The sequence below is a fragment of the Pan troglodytes genome, chromosome 23 (genome assembly GCF_028858775.2).
Source record: "Pan troglodytes isolate AG18354 chromosome 23, NHGRI_mPanTro3-v2.0_pri, whole genome shotgun sequence".
In the NCBI taxonomy this organism is placed as follows: domain Eukaryota; kingdom Metazoa; phylum Chordata; class Mammalia; order Primates; family Hominidae; genus Pan; species Pan troglodytes.
In genome coordinates this window covers 50,508,276-50,526,948 of record NC_086016.1, presented here as the reverse complement: position 1 = coordinate 50,526,948, position 18,673 = coordinate 50,508,276, and the positions used below count along the sequence as shown (strand labels likewise).

General features: G+C 58.5%; 1 protein-coding gene across 2 annotated transcripts in view; it reads right to left on the bottom strand.

Annotated features, from left to right (window-relative positions):
* Positions 1 to 18,203, bottom strand: part of TAFA5 (TAFA chemokine like family member 5) — a 267,603-nt gene extending 249,400 nt beyond the window's left edge. The window contains exon 1 of one of the 2 annotated variants that reach the window (XM_016939434.4): positions 17,962 to 18,203. In XM_016939434.4, the coding sequence (XP_016794923.1) occupies positions 17,962 to 18,073 (112 nt within the window). In that variant the 5' untranslated portion in view covers positions 18,074 to 18,203. The remainder of the gene's footprint in view (positions 1 to 17,961) is intronic. The other variant, XM_016939437.3, reaches the window with a different exon arrangement.
* Between the last annotated feature and the right edge of the window lie 470 nt (positions 18,204 to 18,673).

The following is an 18,673-nucleotide window of genomic DNA, read 5'->3' as shown; positions in this document are numbered from 1 at the left end:
GGCTTCTGTGAGGTGCAGCCTCGAGCTGAACAGTGCGGCCCCCACACAGACAGTCACCTCCCTGAGAGAGAAACAGTGGCCCACGCATCAGGGCTGTCCACGTACTGGCTCTGCCTCAGGGTTGCACCAGCACCCAGCAACCCCTCTCTGCAAGCGGGCGGCTCTAGGGGCCGAGTGACAGTTCTCCCCACTGCCCAACAACCCCTCCCTGCATGCGGGCGGCTCTAGGGGCTGGGCGATGGTTCTCCCCACTGCACAGATGAGGACACTGAGGCCCAGCAGCTGGTGTGGGCCAGGCCAGGGCTGCAGATGGGCCTCGTGCTGGGGATGCCCAAAAGGGAACCCCCAGCTTCCCGGCCCACGGAGCTCCTCAAACACCTAGCGCTGGCCTTGGGGAGGGGGCGCTGTCCATCCTGACAGCTCCCAGGCAGGGGCTCCTCACATGGCCACCCTCACACTGACCCCTAGGGGCAGTCCCGGTCGACCACCCGGAGGGTTTCCAGCCCACTCTCCCTCTTCTACCTTAGGACAAAGTCCACCCTCTCTTCCGCAGGCCAAGCGCACATCCTGGCTCTGAATGAGGCCCCATGGGGAAACAGGCCCTTTCTGGGGCCAAAGACAACCCTGGATGCCACGGAAGCAACTCTGGGGAGGCGTGCTGGGCAAAAGGGGCTGGCAAACCACTGAGCACATTTCAGAAGATTCCTCAGGGCTGCTCCTTCAGAGAAATCAAGTCCCAGGCAGATGCCGCCACGTCTGGCGATTTTCCAAGGACTTCTCAGCCCCCCAGGGCTCCAGGTTGGGGGTTCACGGGAGCCTCTCTGGAAGGACCAGGGCTTCAACTCATGCCCTCCCAACAAGCCCCACCCCTGCCTCAGTGACTTGGCCCCAGCCTGACCGGCCGGCCACTCCTCCAACTGCACACCTGGCCCTCGATGACTGTCTCCTTCTCCTCCAACTGCATACCTGGCCCTTGGCGGCCGTCTCCTTCTCCAACTGCACACCTGGCCGTTGGCGGCCACCTCCTTCTCTTCCTACTGCACACCTGGCCCTTGGCGGTTGCCTCCTTCTTCTCCAACTGCATACCTGGCCCTTGATGACCATCTCCTTCTCCAACTGCACACCTGGCTCTTGGCGGCTGTCCCCTTGCTCGGCAAGGCGCAGCCACGGGGTTCTCCCCATGCCACTCGGTGCCCAGTCCCCCCTCTGCTGTGGGCTGGAGGGGATGCCTTCTGCAGGCTCCAAATCACCTGTGGAATGAAATCCAGCAGCATGTCCCATGCTGACGTGTCCAGCCCTCCCAGCCCTGCCTGTGTGCCAGGGATGTTGATGAATTTGGTGTCATCCTAGGTCTGTGTGGCAGGAGGCCTCCTGCACCATCCTGGTGGGTGGGGAACCCCGCCTGCCATGGCCAGAAGAGGTCACTGCTAAGGAAAGGCCGTGGTCCATTTGCCGTGTGCCCTGAGCGCAGTGGCGTCCCAGGCCCTGAGGTCCCTCTTCATTCTCATCAGCACCCGGCAGGGCAGCCTTGGCCATCCTGGTAGCACAGGTGAGGAGAGGCTGGCAGGGGGCCCTGCCTGAGGCCATAGCTACGGAACGGTGGCATAGACCCACGAAGCCAGCTCCTATCCTCCAAAGGCCCCGCCTGTCACCCCTGTGGTCTCAGATAGACGATCCACTGCCGGGAAGAGCCCTACGCCCTGGACATGCCGCGTTTTTGTCACACTAGTCTAGCAAAACATTAGGACCCCAAAGGAAACACACACAAAGCTCCTCCCCGAAGCTGGGCCCTTCAGAAAGGATTCTGGAGGTGCCCATGTTCCCCATGGAGCACAAGGCTGCAGGAAGGGTTCTGGACCCCATGTTCCTGGCTGGGAAAAGGTTTTCTTCTCTAAGGCTGCACGGATTGTGCTGGAAGAGCAGCCATGGGCCTTCCCTCCATGCAAGGTCAAGTCATGAAAGGTCATGGAGACCAGAGGTGAACAAGTGCGGGGCTGCAGGAGGAGGGGCCAGGTGAGGCCAGCAGCCCAGGGCCACATGCTGCACCCTGGAGACAGGGAGTGAGATAGGGACAGCCCCGTGGGGTGTGCAGGGAAGGGCGACCTCAGCTGGCCTGGGGTGCACAAACCTGCTCCCAAGAAAGGGTTATCTTCAGGGCTGGCCCTAGGCTGGCTCCTGGGAGTGAGTTCTGAGACCCTGGAATGTCCTGTCCCATTAGAGTGTCTCTGTAGGTCCGAGGCCTTGGACCACGCCGTGCCAGCCTGACCAGTTTATGCCCCAGCTGGTTTATGGACTTGTCCACAGGAGCCCTTTCCCTTTGCAGATTGTAATCTGTGTCCTTTCATAGTAATGAGCCAAAACCATGAGTGTAACAGCTTTTCTGAGCCCTGTAAGTTTTTCCAGAAAATCTTCAAGCCTGAGGGTGGTCTCAGGGATGCTGGCCCACCAGGATGGGGACAGAGATGCACAGGGCATGCTTCGGGTGACGCTCACTGCAGACAGAGATGCCGACTACAAGTGTGGCCTGGGATGCCTTCTTGGTGGATGCTCCCCACTGGTCCACAGGTGGACAAAGCAGTAGGCTGATGGCAGTGCCCCCCTGGCCATGCAGCTCCACAGCCCCCCTTGGGGCAGTAGGCCTTTTAATGGCAAGATTCAGAGCAGAGGAGACCACATGTTCAAATCCCAGGCCTGGCACACTCAGGTAAGACAGAGCCACTGTGGTCCTCTGAGACCCTCTGTATCTTCTTCTGTAAAAGGGGGCCCATGAAGCCTGCCTCTGGGGTGCAGATACCTACCTGCACCCAGCAGTGGCCATGGACTTTTGTGTAGATGATGGATCCCTGAGCCTCAGGGCACTCCAGACGCCCCCGGTTCAATCCAAAGGCCAACAGCTAAGCCAGCGTGGGGCCACGCAGGGTGACCCCTCCACAGATGGAAGTTGTGACTTGTCACGGAGATGGAGTCATGAGAGTTTCATGTGAAGAGCAGACAGGACTAAGGCAAGCTTCTCTTCTGACCTGAGAAAGCCCCCAAAGTATCTCCCAGGAGGCCCCGCAGCAAGTGGCAGGTAGACAGGCCATTCAGCAGGTCCCTCCTGAGAGATGGGTGCCCGAATGCCTGGAGACACTGACCTACTTCACCTAGACAGTGTCCCGGGCTCCAGTGTGGCTGGCAGGCAGGGAGGAGTGCCCATCCACAGTGGCCCTGAGCAGGGATAGCCATACCTCAGAGGTCAGAGGAGGCTCAGGGCAGGGTGGGGTGTGTGGCAGGTCCCTGAGCCCCCCAAGGCTGGACCCTGCAGCCCCTCTGCCCCACCCTGCCCTGGCAGCTGCTGCTGGCAAGGATCCTAACACAATCGCCTGCAGGGGTCTCTGGGATTCGGCGAGCCATCCCAGGACACTAGGAAAAGCCACTTGCTCTGATAAGCTCCCAGAACAACCTTGACTCATTTTCTGCCAAGCACTGCCTTGTGCCTTCCATGCATGTCCTGCCAGAGCTGGCTGTGGGGCCGGTGAGCCCCAAACAGGGAGCCCCCTCTCCAGGCCTCAGCACACCCCCAGGAGTCTGTGAAGCTCTGTGTCCTTCCCCACAAATGATAAAACTGAGCCAGTCTGACAGCATGTGGGAAACGTCCCCCAGCAAGGTGCCCGGACTCACGGCCTCATCAGCCCAACTGCCCAGGAGGAAAAGAATGTCATTGGACTCCTTCAAATGATGGTGTGAGCCACCCAGAGCAGAGGACTCCCTCTCCAAGACCAGCTGCCCCCCTGCCCAGCCCCCGGAAGTCTTTCTGCTGCAGGGCAGCGCCCCCATGGGGAGGGCTCCCTAAGCACGGCTGGATTAAGAATGGACGTTTGCTAAACAGAATTATCCCAATCTCATGGAAACACATGCACCTAAGATAAAGTGCTGGGAGAACAAACCCCCAGGACGCCACCCAGGGTTATCTCTGAGCCACAAGATAAGGTGGCCTGGCTCACTCTGCCAGCCGAGGGAGTGTCACCTGGATGGCCTCCAGTCCAGCCCGCACCCCTCAAAGCTCGGTGGAGCCAAATCTCACTCTGTTGTCTCTCAGAAGTGCCCACTCAATCGCTGGTACCAGAAATGAAGAGTGAGCAACTGGGTGTTGAGTTCTGGGGTGGAACCTGGGTTAGGCATGATACAGAGAGCAGGGTCCCAGCCTGGCTTATGGAGCCCACCTGAGTGTGAGTGTGTGGTCCTGGGTGACAATCCTGAGCTGGCTCGGCACCCCACACACTCGGGGTCCTGTGGTGCTGGTGTGTCGTGGGGATGGGCTCCTTCCCAGAGTGTAACAGACAAAAGCCACCTGACGTCTGAGGAGCTGATGGGGGTGCGAGTGTCATCTAACATCACCATGGGGACAATGGCACTTGGGACTTTTAGAGCTTCTCCCGTGTTCGAAAACACTTTGTTTTTCATCTGAGAACCTCAAAATGATGGAAGCAAAAGTAGATCAAAAAGTGACCACCTTCAGCAAATGCACGTCTATTTTCATCAATGAAACAGTAATTTTGATTAAAGCATAGTCTTTTTGAAGATTCCGTTTGTAGCTGGATGGCAGCCCATGGCTGGAAACAGGAGAAAGTGCCGAGACAGACTGGGAAGCCCTTGGCTACCGGCTTCCACTGTCCCTGGCACTTTTGGTGATGCGTTTTGCTCTTTCCTCCATGTGGGGAGCCCTCGTCTCTAGGCTGTGGGTTCTGAAACCTTCCCAAGTTCACGAGTCCACATCTGCTCTGGCAAGGCCTGTCCACAATGTGCTTGGCGTAAAGCAAGAGGGACACCAGGCCAAAGGTATCTGCCCTCAGGGACCCACGAGTCAGTGGCTTCCCATGCACCTGGCACCAGCCAGGCTTTTCACAACTCACGTGTTCAGCAAATGCACACACCCCACCCATGCTCCCGAGGTCCTTCCCAGGGGCAGCAAGAACTCTTCTCTCTGGAAGCCCCGGCCTTCTCCAGCTCACAGACATGGCAGAGCCCTGGTAATGGGACAGACCTCCTCACACAGGCAGCTCAGAGGAGCCACCCGCTGCCTCCCGACACAGCCACAGAACCCCGAAAATGAGCCAACAAGACTCACGGATGACTGCATGGAAGAGCACGGGAAGGTCCCGCGTGGATCTGGGACCCGCATCCTCCAGCTCTGCAGGGCAGGAGCCTAGAAGCATGAATTAGCACCAATAAATGAACATGAGTCCTATATGACCCGTTGGTGGTATTTAGCTACATTCTGGGATGTGCTATCAGGGAATGGAATGCTACAGAAGAGAAGCCATTTGAAAGCACAGCAAAAGTGTCTTTTCGAAATAGAGGCCACTCTTGGCCAGGCGCGGTGGTGGCTCATGCCTGTAATCTCAGCATTTTGGGAGACCGAGGGGGGCGGATCACCTGAGGTCAGGAGTTTGAAATCAGCCCGGCCAACATGGCAAAACCCTGTCTCTTCTAAAAATACAAAAATTAGCCAGGTGTGGTGGCAGGTGCCTGTAGTCTCAGCTACTCGGGAGGCTGAGGCAGGAGAATCACTGGAACCTAGGAGGTGGAGGCTGCAGTGAGCCGAGATTGCATCACTGCACTCCAGGCTGGGAGACAGAGTCGGACTCCATCTCAAAAAAAAAAAAAAAAAAAAAAATCCAAAGAGAGGCCACTCCCGAGTCCGAGCAGCAGAGTCCAAAACATTAGAAGTCTTGGAGCCATTAACACTGTAACTGCTGCAAAAGCCTAAGACTAAAGTACTCCCGGGAAGGCTCAGCTCCCCCAGAAATGCAGCACCAAGGCATCGGGCCCCAGGCATGCTTTAGAACAAAGTGCCTCAACAGGTAATAAAACCAAATACACACGAGATACTGAAATGACAACAAATTAGGTTCTCTCCCAGTCCAATCTCATTGCATGTTAATCTCAGACCATCGGCCTCAACAAAGCTCCAAGCAGATTTGTTTGCAGGTCAACCAGGACAGGGAGACTCCTCAGTCTTCTTGTTATCCAATGGATTTTTAAAAAGAAATAAGTAAATTCTGAGATGTTCATTGTCATAAAACTGGTATCTATTTTTCTAAAACATCAGGTGAAAACCGTCATGGTAGAGACAGCGGGTGGGCCACAGGCTGGCAGCAATGGCATTGGGAGAACCCACACAGACAGTATTCACCAGCCCCTCCAGCTTTAAGTTCAAAACCTGAAGACCAGGCAGGCGGCATGGGGCGGAATGGATGGGGTGCCCTGAAGTGACCGCACACCCCATCTCTGCAACTCCCCCATTCTGCCTGTTGTTTCAGAAAACCATTCTGGGGACATCAGTAAGCCTGGGTGCTAGTGGGTCTGGGTGTAGTGGGGACAGATGCACCCTCCGGGACACAGAGAGGGGCTGAGAAGAGCGGCCACACTCAGCGGCCTGGCTCAGCCCTCACTCCGCCACACCCCTGGGGCCTCCAGGGGACAGGAAAGGAGATGCTGGTACACTCCTGGGCTGTGTCTCAGTCCCAGTTCCCATTACTGCATCCCATCAGATTCCCTGGGGCCCGTGAGGCCTGGGAGGTCAGCAGAACTCAGCCTTCCAAGCCCTTCCCACCTGTGTCCTCATCCCTCCTCTATCTCTCCCCAGGCATCCCCGACTACCTCTCCCCAGGCACCCCCGACTGCCCCTTCCCTTGGAGAGATGAGCCAGGACCAGGAAGGCATCCAGGAGGGAAGCAGAGGCAGTCACCCAAGTTCACGCCGCCAGCCTTGGCAGCACACCACCCGGGTGCTGGAGCCTGTCTCCAGGACAGAACGCCCAGACGCAAGGGCGGGAAAATGCACCAAAAACTAAAAGGCCAACGGGCCTTAGGTTTGCTCAGAGCAGGCTGGGGAGTCAGGCCTGGGCACACTGAAGGCCTCGGGGGCTGACTCAAGGTGCCCGGTGCCCGGGAGAGAAGGCCTCACTCCAATCAATCCATGCATTCAGGCCACAGCTCCTCAAGGATTTGGAGCACGAGCCAGTCTTGTGGCAGCGCGGAGGGAGGGGCTCACCACGGTGGAGGCAAAGCCACTCACAGCCCGAGAAAGGCAGTGGCTCAGAATGTCTGGTGGCGGGGGAAGGGTGGGGGTGACAAGGAAGGCAGGGCCAGAAGCCCTGGGAAGGCCTGGTTGACCAGTTTGGAGGTGACAGGGACACAGTGGCCATGCCCATGGAAGGGGCCTTGGGCAGTCAGCAGGAGATGACCTTGAGGCTGACCTTCAAAGATGCGTCCCTGACAGGACCCCAAGCATGCCCCAGCTCCTCCCGTTAGCTCCTTCCATGGCAAACAGCACACATACCAAGCACCAGCCCTACCCGAGCAGGGCCAGGCCCATCCCCACCTCCTGAGTCCCCCAGCCCTGTCTGTGTGCATCCAGGAACCCGAGGCGGCGATGGCAGGCTGGGTTCTGGGACACAGTGCGATGTCAGCCAGTCCCCCAGTGCTACTACGAGCTAGATACTGGTGACTCACTTCCCAATTAGCCACGTCGTCACGGGAAGCGCAAGTCAGGCCTGCTAAGTATGCGTGTTTCACAGGGTTTACTCTCCAGCTCAGCCGAGAAGAGGCGGACAGCACAGCCCGCCTGCGGGCCCGGCGCCTTCCACACCCCCTCCCTCCTCAACAGCATCGGGGCTGCTCTCCCCAAGGAGGCCGGCGCGCACTGTGTGCTCAGGGACACCTGGTCACCCGTCTGTGCAAGCTCACTTTGCTCCACAGTGGCCCAAGTGACCCGTCCCCTGTTTGAAAACACACTAGAGGTGTTTGTCGAGCAATGTTTCAACTTCATTGTGTGAATTACAAGCAAAATCCCATCAGTCCCTTAGCCCGTGAAGCTGAAGCCAAAAGCAAACAAGCATCACTTTAAGCTGTTGTTGGTCAGGGACAGGGGAGTGGGGTCAGGGCCCAGACGAGCCTGCCATCTGCATTATGGGGCCTTGGAGTCTGAGGCTGGGATCGCTGATACAGAACTGTACAACCCTGCCGCGTCACCTCCGTTTTTATCATCCTAAAATTGAGGGTCTGGAAGACAATGAACACCATCAATTTCGGGCTGGAAAACTGAGGCCCAAAGAGGAAAAGCCTTAACCTCCCCTCATCTTACCAAGCAAAGGGGTCTCTGAGAATTGCTGAATTTGAAGGGAACAGAAGGTGGCTTTGGTTTAAGACACATGGAGTCTGAGGATGCAAAGGGAGGTGTGGTTCCAGCTGACCAGATCTGGAGCTGCAGGCAGACTCACGGGTGTGTGTGTGTTGGGAGTGCTGTCTAACACACCGGAACGCACATTTGCACCACATAACAGAAGCACACTCCACGCCCCAGCCCACCACATGCATGACAAGGGGACCCGGGAGGGAAGGTCCGCCTTGCCCTAAAAAGAGGGGAGGAAGATGGCCCTGGAAACAGGAAATTCCTGACTCAGCAACAAAGGTTGGGGGTGGCAGAGGTCGCCCCAGGCAGGAGGCTGCCCACAGGATGAGAACAGCCTGCCTGGAGGCAGCATCCAGTGTAGAGTGGAGCTGAGTGTTCTACCAGCACAGGCCGGCTGACCCCGGCGCCACCCCCCTGCGGAGGGCCCTACTGAGCCTGAGCTCAGCCAGGGACCAGGAACCAGGGACCAGAGTCAGGGGAGCCGGCTGGAACAGAAGGGCACGTCGGTGCTAGGCTGGGGGAGGCGCAAAGATGGACATAAAGCAAACTCTAGGCAACCAAGGGTCCCACCAGCAGAGCAGAACTTCCTGGGGAGAAATCCACTTAGGAAATGCGGGCTGTAGGCACCACAGAAATCTCCAAAATCACACATGGGGACTCAGCCACCTCCTGGAAAGGCGGGCGTAATGAAACAAGCAGGAAGATGAGGGGAAAGGCTGATGGGCGCCGCCGTCGGTGCGGGAGTGTTTGATTGCCTCTAAATGGCTTCATCACCATCGGCAGCACGGTTACATGTGAAATGCGGAGAAATTAAGACAGAGAAGAGATTGCAAGCAACTGGTGAACCCTGCGCTGATTCCAAGCTCTGGAAACAGAAGTGTGTGGAAACGTGCAGAGACACCTCCCTCCCGGCAGACAGCCTTTCCAGCAGCTCCGCCGGTCTGGGAGGGGCTGCACTGAGCCTGCAGGAGCTGTCTCTGCACAGAGAAACAGTCACGGGAGGCAAGGGACCCGCACGGGACGGGGACTTGGGCTGAACTTCCTCAGACCCCCATGCTGGCCCGTCCAGCTGCAGAAGTGGAGAAACCCAGAAACTGTAAGATTGCCACCCTGCTGGTATTGAGTCCACACCAGGAAATACCAGCACAAGTGTGCTTGCTGGGGCCACAGACAAGGTATAGGTGCGCTAGAGCAGGGCTTCCAGTGGGCTGATTCTCCCAGGGTCAGGCGGCAAGGTCCAGAGACATCTTTGGTTGTCACAACTGGGAGGAGGGGCCCCTGGCATCAAGTGGGGGGTGGCTGGGGTGCTCGCAAAGCCCCGCCATGTACAGGCAGACCCCTGCCACAGAGCATGGCCCAGCTCTAAATGACCCCAGTGCTGCCCTGAGAAACCCTGAACTGGGAGAAACTGGAACAAGTGCAACTTTAAGGAGAACAAGGATTGGGGAGCTGTCACTGCAGAAGTCCAGAAAAAGAGGCCGAAAGGAGGGTTTGAGTTTTCCACTCTAGCAACGAGAAAAGTCCTACTAAATATACCTACCAATTCTGAGCTCTTCCCAGGTATTCCACATATTATTATTATTAATCAAACTGTTAGAACCAAAGATATCTTTGGAATCCAGGAGACTTAGTTTGCAAGAGGACAGCAGCCCTCCAGCCCCTGCCTCTTCAGCCCCGCCCCAGGCTCGCAGCCCCATCCCTAGGCTTGCAGCCACTCCTACCCTCAGCCCACTCTTCAGCCCCGCCTCCAGGTGGGCCCCACCCCACTCTTCAGCCCCGCCTTCAGGCCTCCAGCCCTGCCCCTTCAGCCCCGCCCCCAGGCTTGCAGCCCCACCCCTAGGCTTGCAGCCACTCCTACCCTCAGCCCACTCTTCAGCCCCGCCTCCAGGTGGGCCCCACCCCACTCTTCAGCATGGCCTCCAGGTGGGCCCCACCCCACCCTTCAGCCCCGCCTCCAGGCCTCCAAACCTGCCCCTGCCCTCAGCCCCGCCCCCAGGCCCCCAGCCCCGCCCCCAGGATTCCAGCTACTCCTCTGGCCCTCAGCCCCGCCCCCAGGCCTCAGCCCCGCCCCCAGGCCTCAGCCCCGCCCCCAGGCCTAAACCCAGACTGATGACCCCTGGCCACTGGACACTCCAGTCTTGTCTTTCAAGCTTCTTGGCTGCGCTCAGGCGGAAATGCCGTCTTTTCTAGAGCTGTTCTACGAGTGCAGAAACAGGGGCAAGGGGCTGGCCCAGAAACCAGCAGCGAGGCTGCGGAGCATCCCTGAAGATGGAAGAACCCTGCCGGGCCCCGTGGGACCGCAGGCGCCGGCTTCTCCTCCCTGCGTCGTCCCTCCACCCAGGGCAAGGTCCGCCCATACGGGAAGGAGGGAGGCGCGGCCTGGAACACCGCAGGCGGGGGCGGAACGGGGCCTTGGTCCCCGGCAGGGCTGATTTCCATGGATGGGCCACTGCTGGGGACCCCTGAGCCCGTGGGGAGTGGAGCTGTCACCGGGAGGAAGCCCAGACCTGGAGTCAGGCAGGCAGGCCTGCAGTCCCTGTGCGGGACCCGCCCCACCGCTCCCCATAAGGAGGGGGCCTCCAGTCCAGCAGCTCCTCCCCTGGTGGCTGGGAGGTGAGGGGGCACCAAGCCTCTTTCTGAAAGGTGAAATGCAAGCACAGCAGCCTGTTACTGTGTTAGTGGTATTGCTTTCTCTGTATTTTCTTTCCTATATTCATTCAGAGATCCTGAACCAAGCATGAAGATGCTGTGGGCGACAGATTACTGCATGTGCCTTTAGGTGGCACAGCCTACGCCGTTAACCCCCAGGAAACCAGGGCCCCTGATGGCTGGACCACCCCGCCTGCCCTTCACGACTCTCCCTGCGGTGTACCTGCAAACCAGGACCACACAGCGCCCTAAACGAGCAGGCAGTCCCAGCAGGGGTAGAGCCAGACCCCTCTGTGCCCAGCTCTGGGTGGAGTGGGTGACGTCAGAAGACATCGCCTACCACAAGTGGGCCCTCCTCTGTCCCCCACAGCTGGTCAGGCGTCCCTGACTCCCCTGGCTCCTCTGCCTGCAGGGTTGACGTCATTGTATAGACGGGTTTCCACATCCACGTGACCTTCTGGAGCTTCAGCCCACTGAGAGCTGGGAGGTTCCCTGTGGCTGCCTCACCGTACAGCTCACTGCCCAGCAGATGCCGTGACCAAAAGCATCTGTCCAGAGAGCCCACAGTCAGTCCCCCGAGGCCAGCAGCCATGCCCCAAGCTCACAGCCCAAAACAAGGCAGAAAGTGCCCCTGACAGTGGCCACCACAACACACACGCACAGCACTGGAGAGGGGATGGGGATGCATGCTCAGGGGATGCCTCAGGAAGCAGGGGATCCTCTAAGACATGAGGTGGGCACTTTCTGGCCTAGCTCACCATGCCTTCCTGCATCCACTGCATTTAGGGAGTAAGCCGGGCCTTCACGGGCGGTAGGAGCACCACAGCACCTATGTCCAATCCGGAGTATGTGGGAGAGGAATGAGCACAAGCAGCTTCCTGGGAAGCTTCTAGAAGGCCCTGTAGGCAGGAGGCTGCTCTCAGGATTGGACTCCAGGGCTGGACAGAGGGATGGAGACTCCCACCTGGGCCGGAGGGCTCAGCTTTGGGCGCCCTGAGTGTGGTGAGCCAGGGGAGAGGGTGAGAGCCGGGGAGGAGGGTCGAAGGCAGCCAGGTTCTTCCAAGGGAAGTTATGGTTCAGGGCAGGGGCCTGGAGGCGGAGAAGCCACTGAGGATGACGCTGCTACATTCAGGAGGGAGAGCAGGTGTGAGGTCTCAAGTGACAGCAGCCCAGACAGAGAGAGGACGGGCAAGATGTCTTTGGGACAACGAATGGACATGCCGGCTGGGTGCAGGGCCAGGGGCACAGGGAGCCCAGGGAAGGGAGAACAAGGATGGAGAAGCCTCCCCAGATGGAAACCAGATCCAGAGCTAGATCTTGGGCTGCCTCTCACCACCTCTGGGAGGTCCCTGACATTCTGAGGTGGCGGCTGGGTGGGGACACAGAAGGGTAGCATGAAGAACCCACCAGAACACAGGGACCTAGCCCAGGCTGCTCCCCCATCATCTTTGGCCTTTGCTTTGTGCCGACTGACTGTCCCCTCCCCTCTGGAATGTCAGCTCCAGGAGAGTGACCATCTCTGCCCCCGGGGCTTGGCGCATGGCTGGAGCTCACCCAAGACTAATTAAATGAATACCCTGGAAGCCACGTCTCCAGCTTCACCCGCAAGCCTGCAGCCAGCTCCACCACTCCTGCCTCCTTCGAGCAGTGCTGGAAGGAGACCCGCAGAGCCAGGCCCCTCCAAAGCGGAGGCTCACCCCATGGCAGGTGACACGCCAAGGGACAGGGAGGCCTCTTCCAGGGAGAATCACTGCGGGGCTGCCATCCCACTGGGCCCAGACCCACCGTCCCGCAGGATGCTGCTGGCATACAAAGCTGGAACTCAGCCTCCCTGGAGCCAGGAGGACCAGGGGATTCCAGAGGAGTCCCGCTCGCCTAGTTGGAGATAAAAGTAATTCCACACCCGATTCCTGCCAGCCATTTTAATAAATAAGTAAACGCTACAAAGCCTCAGGGAGCCCTCTACCACATTCGCCGGGGTGAAGGACAGACAAGAATAGTCGCCCAGATCTGCTGCCAGCTGCCAGGCCCGCTTCTGGAAAGCCCAGCACCGAGGCAGCTTGTGCTGCTGCCGTGAGTCTTAGCACATTCTAGGGCGGACAAGTCCAGAAGGGAGGAGCAGGGTGGCTGGAGCTGCTGTTCCTGGGCTCCAGGCCTACCCAGGGCCTCCACAGAAACCATCCACACTGGGGGCAGATCAGGGGGCCCTTGTCAATGGAGAAGCCCCAGGACCATGTGCAAGGCAGCATTTAAGAAGAGACACACCAGACGCTACGGGCCCCCTGCACCTGCACCAACACAGGCCCCTGAGACAGACTCAAGGACAGTTCTCCTAACAAACAGTCATCAATCTACAGGGCTTTCCACACCCCAGTGCTCACTCCGGCCACCTGATCAGATTCTGGTCCTCCTTGTCCATCTCCACCCTGAACGCTGGGGCTGGACCATCGCTGACAGTGCTCCGGGTGACAGGTGGCAATCTGTAGAGGTCATTAACTCCAGAGCACCACATTTTAATGCAAAAAGGAGCCCTTCTAAATCGGCGCAGATGCGAGCCTATATAAAGAAATGGGGATTTTAATGTTTTGCTTTTCTTCCCTTTTCTAGTGCCACATTATCATAACATTTTCCCATAATTACGCCCATAAAAGTCACCTGAAAATGCTTCATGCCACAAAAGTTGATCTACATATTTCATTCCGAGCATGTCGAGTGGCAGATCCTGAGCTCAGAACTCTGGGGCAGAACTTAGCTGGGGAGCCTGGCATGGAAGAGACCCGTCAGGTGGAGCCTCCTTCTTGGGTTCAAATGTCCTCTGGCCTCAGGGAGGTCCAGCAGGGACACCTGTGTGGACAGTGGAAGAGCGGAGACCCCCCTTCTGGCCCTATCTCAGTGAAAGAGCAGGGGTGGAAGGTGGGAGGGGACAGTGGGGCACCGCCAGGATCACCAGGAGTCAATACGGCTCTCCAGGGCACTGTCTAGAGCCGCTGGGAAGTCCCTTCCCCCAGGGGTCCCTTTGGAAGTCCCTTCCCCCAGGGGTCCCTGCGTGGGAAAATCCTGTGAGGGGGCAAACCTGCCTCTTCCTCACTGAGCCTAGGGCATGGATGTCGGCTAAAAGAAATCCCAGAGACAGATAATTTATATTTATGGAGCTGAAAAAAAACAAACATCCCATCTTCTTGTGCCCCAAATTCATCAAATAAAAACACAGTGAGAATTTTTTCAAAAAAAGATGAGAAATAAACTTCTGAACGGCACCACTTCATGAAGCCTCCACTGTTTTCCATTTTACCTCTTCGAGAACTCCAGAACAAAATTTGAACAGCAGGAAAGTAACATATTCTAATCGCTCCTAAATATGCAATAAATTGTATTTATAAAGGAAATGCAACACTGCAGTGCCTACGCTCAGTTAGGATTCTAATGGATTCAAAACAATTCCAAAGTTGTTTGTAATTTCTTCTCATAGTTATAGCTGAGGACATGAGATTTAACTGGAAGGTACAGCTCAATATTGATGGGATTTATTTGGAAATTTCCATGTCCAGCACATAGTGAACCTGTCTGTCTTCCTCACTCTCCCTGGTACGCTGAAATATAGTCTGGGTCCCCACCATCCACCTGCTCGTGCTGAATAGGGCACATGGAATCTAGGCTAGTGCAGAGTGTCCTTCACCTTTGATTTCAACGCTGCACACAAGGACCGAGTCAGTGCTTAGGTGTCATAGGGAGTTGCCCCAGGTCCTCATTTGCTTCTCTCCCTTGCTGCTGTTCTATCCTAGATGCCAGGGTGGAAACATCACATCTTCAGCGGCGGGCACAGAACACCCTCAACCAGCTCTAGCTGGGTCAAGAGGTCCCATTCCACATCTAGGCAAGAACCACATCTAGGCAGACAGACTTCTCTACTCCAAATATGCTAAGGGGAAAACAACCTATATCAACTCTTTTTAAGCCACACCCAGAGAGGTTTCCTCAGACCAGAACGGAGAAGAGCTTCAACTTCCCCATCAAAGCTCATCATCATGCAAGTCAACTCATTACCAACCATCCAACAACCCTCATGGGCAGCACCGGCCGCGGAAGAAACCAAGCCTGCTGTCACCGTGATGGTCGCAGACCACCGAGCATGCATTTTAAAGTGAGCCATCCAGGGCCCCTTCCCCTGTTTGCGTCTCCTGGCACTTCTTCCCCAGGAGGAGAAAATGACAAGGCTGTGTCACTATAGCAACTAGCCTAATTGGTGGACTGCAGGTCTTTCTCCGGCCAGACGGTGGAGCCCATCTCCTTATATATGGATCCCAGCACACGAGAAAGAAAGAAGGCCGGACTCTCACTGGGCCAAGAACAGTAGAATCCCCCCAACAGAAAACCAGGCCAAGAAAGAATCCAGTTTCCTCCTAGCTGCACTAGGAAGCCAGCACCTTATGTGTTGCAGAGAAACACACAGATTTAATAGGCAGGATAATTGAACGCTGTATGATACTTATCAGTTTCCCTAATTAATATGATACAAATATATCTGCTTCATAACACAAAGACATTTTGAGTAATAAAAATCCTTACTGATGACAAAAACAATTTACAAACGAGAATACGAACTATTCTTCTTCATCCCAGATCTATTGGAAGAAAGAATGAAAATCCTAGGAACTGTTTAATTTGCATTTAATTTGCTTTATCGGTTCTGAAAAAAAGGGGGGGGGGATTTTTTTTCTCTAGGACTGCAGTTCCAAGCTATAAATTATTATTATGTCTATTTTGTATTTTAGTGAAATGTTTTAATTTCTCCAAGTACATTTCTGGTGTAATGGGGTGTGTCTCTTATTGTCAATTATTCCATTACATGGAGATGGAAACAGCCATAAAAAATGTGCTTCACCCAAGCTTCTGTTATTAATTATTTCTGCTACTCTGGTAAGACCTTCTTACCAATTGTCCTTGTCCTGGCGAAAGGCTGTTTCCAGAACGCTGGGGAGGCCTCCTAAGGAGGAGGGATGAGTGTGGAAACCAGATCTCCCATCCTCAGCGTGTCTAAGCAGCAGGCTCAGATGTCTGTGCTGGGACACCAGGACTCGACTCGGCAGAGCAGGCGACAGTCTCAGGAAGGTGTGAGCCCGTCCGGATGAACAACGTGCTGACACCTTAGGATTCAGGATGCAGCGCAGGGTGGGAGAGGGCTGACGCTGCGTGTCTTGAGACAGTGTGTACCGCGCTCCTCGCGGGCTCGGGAAGTGCGGTGTTGAAGCCACAGGGCCCTGGTGTCAAGTACTTCGCAACAATTAGCAGTTGTTCTTTTCCACACCTGCTGAGCTGCTGGGGGTTGGGGGTGAGGTGTTGTCCTGGGTTCTAGCAGCCAGCCAGGGATGGGCCGCCTGTAGTGGGCTCAGGGCACTACAGCCTCTCCCCAAACACTGCTGAATGAGCCCCCTCTCCCTCTCTCTCTCCCTCTCCTCTCCTCTCCGGTGATGCCACCAGGAAGTGCATTCAAATGCCTCCTCTTCCGCACAGTTTACCTGCCATTAACCCTTTCTACATCTCCTAGGAAGCCTTGCTTGGGGATCTTCTAGGGAATCCCCCCACATACCCCTGCAGGCCCCGAGACGGCCGCGGAAAACTCGGGGGCAGGCACAAATGTCGCTCAAACCCCCAGACCCTGCTCCCTGCAGGCGGCCAGCCAGTGAGTTCCCAGGGGCGCCGGCGCACCCACGGTGGCCTCGTCTGCCTGGGCAGCTCGGGTTGAGACCCCCAGGCTTGGCGACCCCTCCCCGCTCGGTGCCACAGCATTTCTCGGGAAATGCATAACCGCGCTGAAGCAAGTAGGAAAATTCCTGCTCTGGTCCCCGGGTTTCCCTTGCGATCCTGGCGAGCTGGGCTGTCCCAGGACTCCGGAGGCCGATCCTGCGGCTGCCCGGGTCTCCCTTGGCCACTGTGCTCTCATTTTGGCGACAGCGGAAGGATCAGATCGGACTGGGAGCTTGGAGGCCCGGGGCTCTGGAGGAGGTGGTGTCTGTGGAGGGAGGTTCGGTGCTGGCCTTTTTTTTTTTTTTTTTTTTTTTTTTGTAAAGAATCCATATTTTTCCATCACCTCCCGCGCCCATGGCAATTCTCCATGACAGGTGCTCCCCAGCACCCGTCCTATTCTCCCGCTGAAGACAAGAAGCCTGGAGCTCCCGGAGCTGAAGCCGACCAGCCCGCGCCATCTGGGGCCAGAGCCTGTGCCCGGGACGCTGAGCAGCCCCCACTTACCCCACCAGCCACGAACGTGCCCCGGGATGCTGAGCACCCTCCCCAGCGCCAAGGCTGGAGTCTGCACCCGGGACTCCAACCACCCCTCATTCCACCCGCCTGGAGCCTCGGCAGGGGCACAGGCCACCCCCCACCCTTCACTCCAGGCAACCGGGAGCCCGCGGCGGTCACCCCCTACCCCAGCCCTCAGCTCACGCCCGGGCGCCCACTGGCCCGCACCACCCCAGCCCGCGCCGGCGCCAGTCCCGCCGGTCACCAGCTCGGGCCCCAGACACGACCCGAGAAACGTCCGCGGCCGCGGCGAGCCCCCTCCGGGCATCCCATCCCTCACTTCGCTTCTCTTTCCAGAAGGCGCCTGACGAGCCCGTTTCCCGGGAAAGCGGAAGCTCCAGCTGCTCCTCCGAGCCCAGGCTGGGCTCCTGCCTGAAGAGCTCCTCTCCGGGCTCGGCCGCCGCGTCCCCCCTTGTCCCGGGCTGAGGCACGGGGAGGGCGCTCCGCAGACACCCCGGCAGCGCCGCCCGCCCTCCGCGACCTGCAGCTGCCTCCTGAGCGCGCATCTCGGCCGGGAAGCCGCTGGCTGGGCTCCGACCGCCGGGCAGGGACGGGCCGCGCCACCCGGGGCCTGGAGCCCGGGCCCTGCCGGGGAGTCAGGGAAGGGAGGCTCGGGCCGGGGCGTCCGACCCCGAAGTGCTCGAGCGCCCGGAACCCGGGTGGACCCTCTCGCCCGCCCAGCGCAGCGTTGGACCGGCCGGGACTCGGGGGACCATGCGCCCGGCGCTCGTAACTCCGCGCCGACTCCGGGAGGCCCGCGGGGCGCCTGCCGGGGCCGGAGGAGCGGGGTCCGGGGCCCAGAGGGCCGTGCCGGGGCCGGGGCCGCGCGGTACTCACTGCAGTAGGCGATGAGCAGGCTGGCCAGGATCATGAACGCCCAGAAAGTTGAGGACATGCTGGGCAGGGCGGTCGCATCTTGCCGGCTGCCGGTCCTGGGCGATGGCGCCATTGAAGCCGCGGCGCCCGCGCGGGGGGCAGCAGCGCGTCTCAGCAGCCGGCCCTGCCCGCGCCCCCGCGCCGGCCTCCACGTGCGGGCCCCGCGCGCGCCATCCTCCGCCGCCGCCGCCGCCGCCGCCGCCGCGCCCGGGCCCCGGCCCACCGCGCCCCGCGCCGCTCCCGCGCCTCCCGCGCTCGCGCCCGCGCCCGCCGACCCCGCGCCGGCCCGCCAGGGGGACGCCGGCCCCGCTCTGGGCGTCACTGCGCGCCCCGGCTACGCGCGCCCCGGCATCCGTGAGAGAGGCGCGCGCCCGCCACCGGTGGGGGCTCCAGCCGCCCGCCGACCCGGGACTGGCAGAGGGGACGCGGCGCCCGAGCCGCTCCTCTGGATGGCGACAGAGACGGCCTGGCGCGCCCGCAGCCTGGTCCCCCCATGGGGAGGACGGCCGGGCCAGGTGAAGTTCGTGCACTTGGGCCTTCCGCGTCCCCATCCACCGCAGCCAGGGCCTGGAAGGCTGGGGAGGGGGCGGGGGCGGCAGACGCCTCCTAAGGTGGGTTCTGGGACTTGGATCCGGAGTTTATTCCAAGGAGAGGGTGCTCTGGGCCTGTTCCC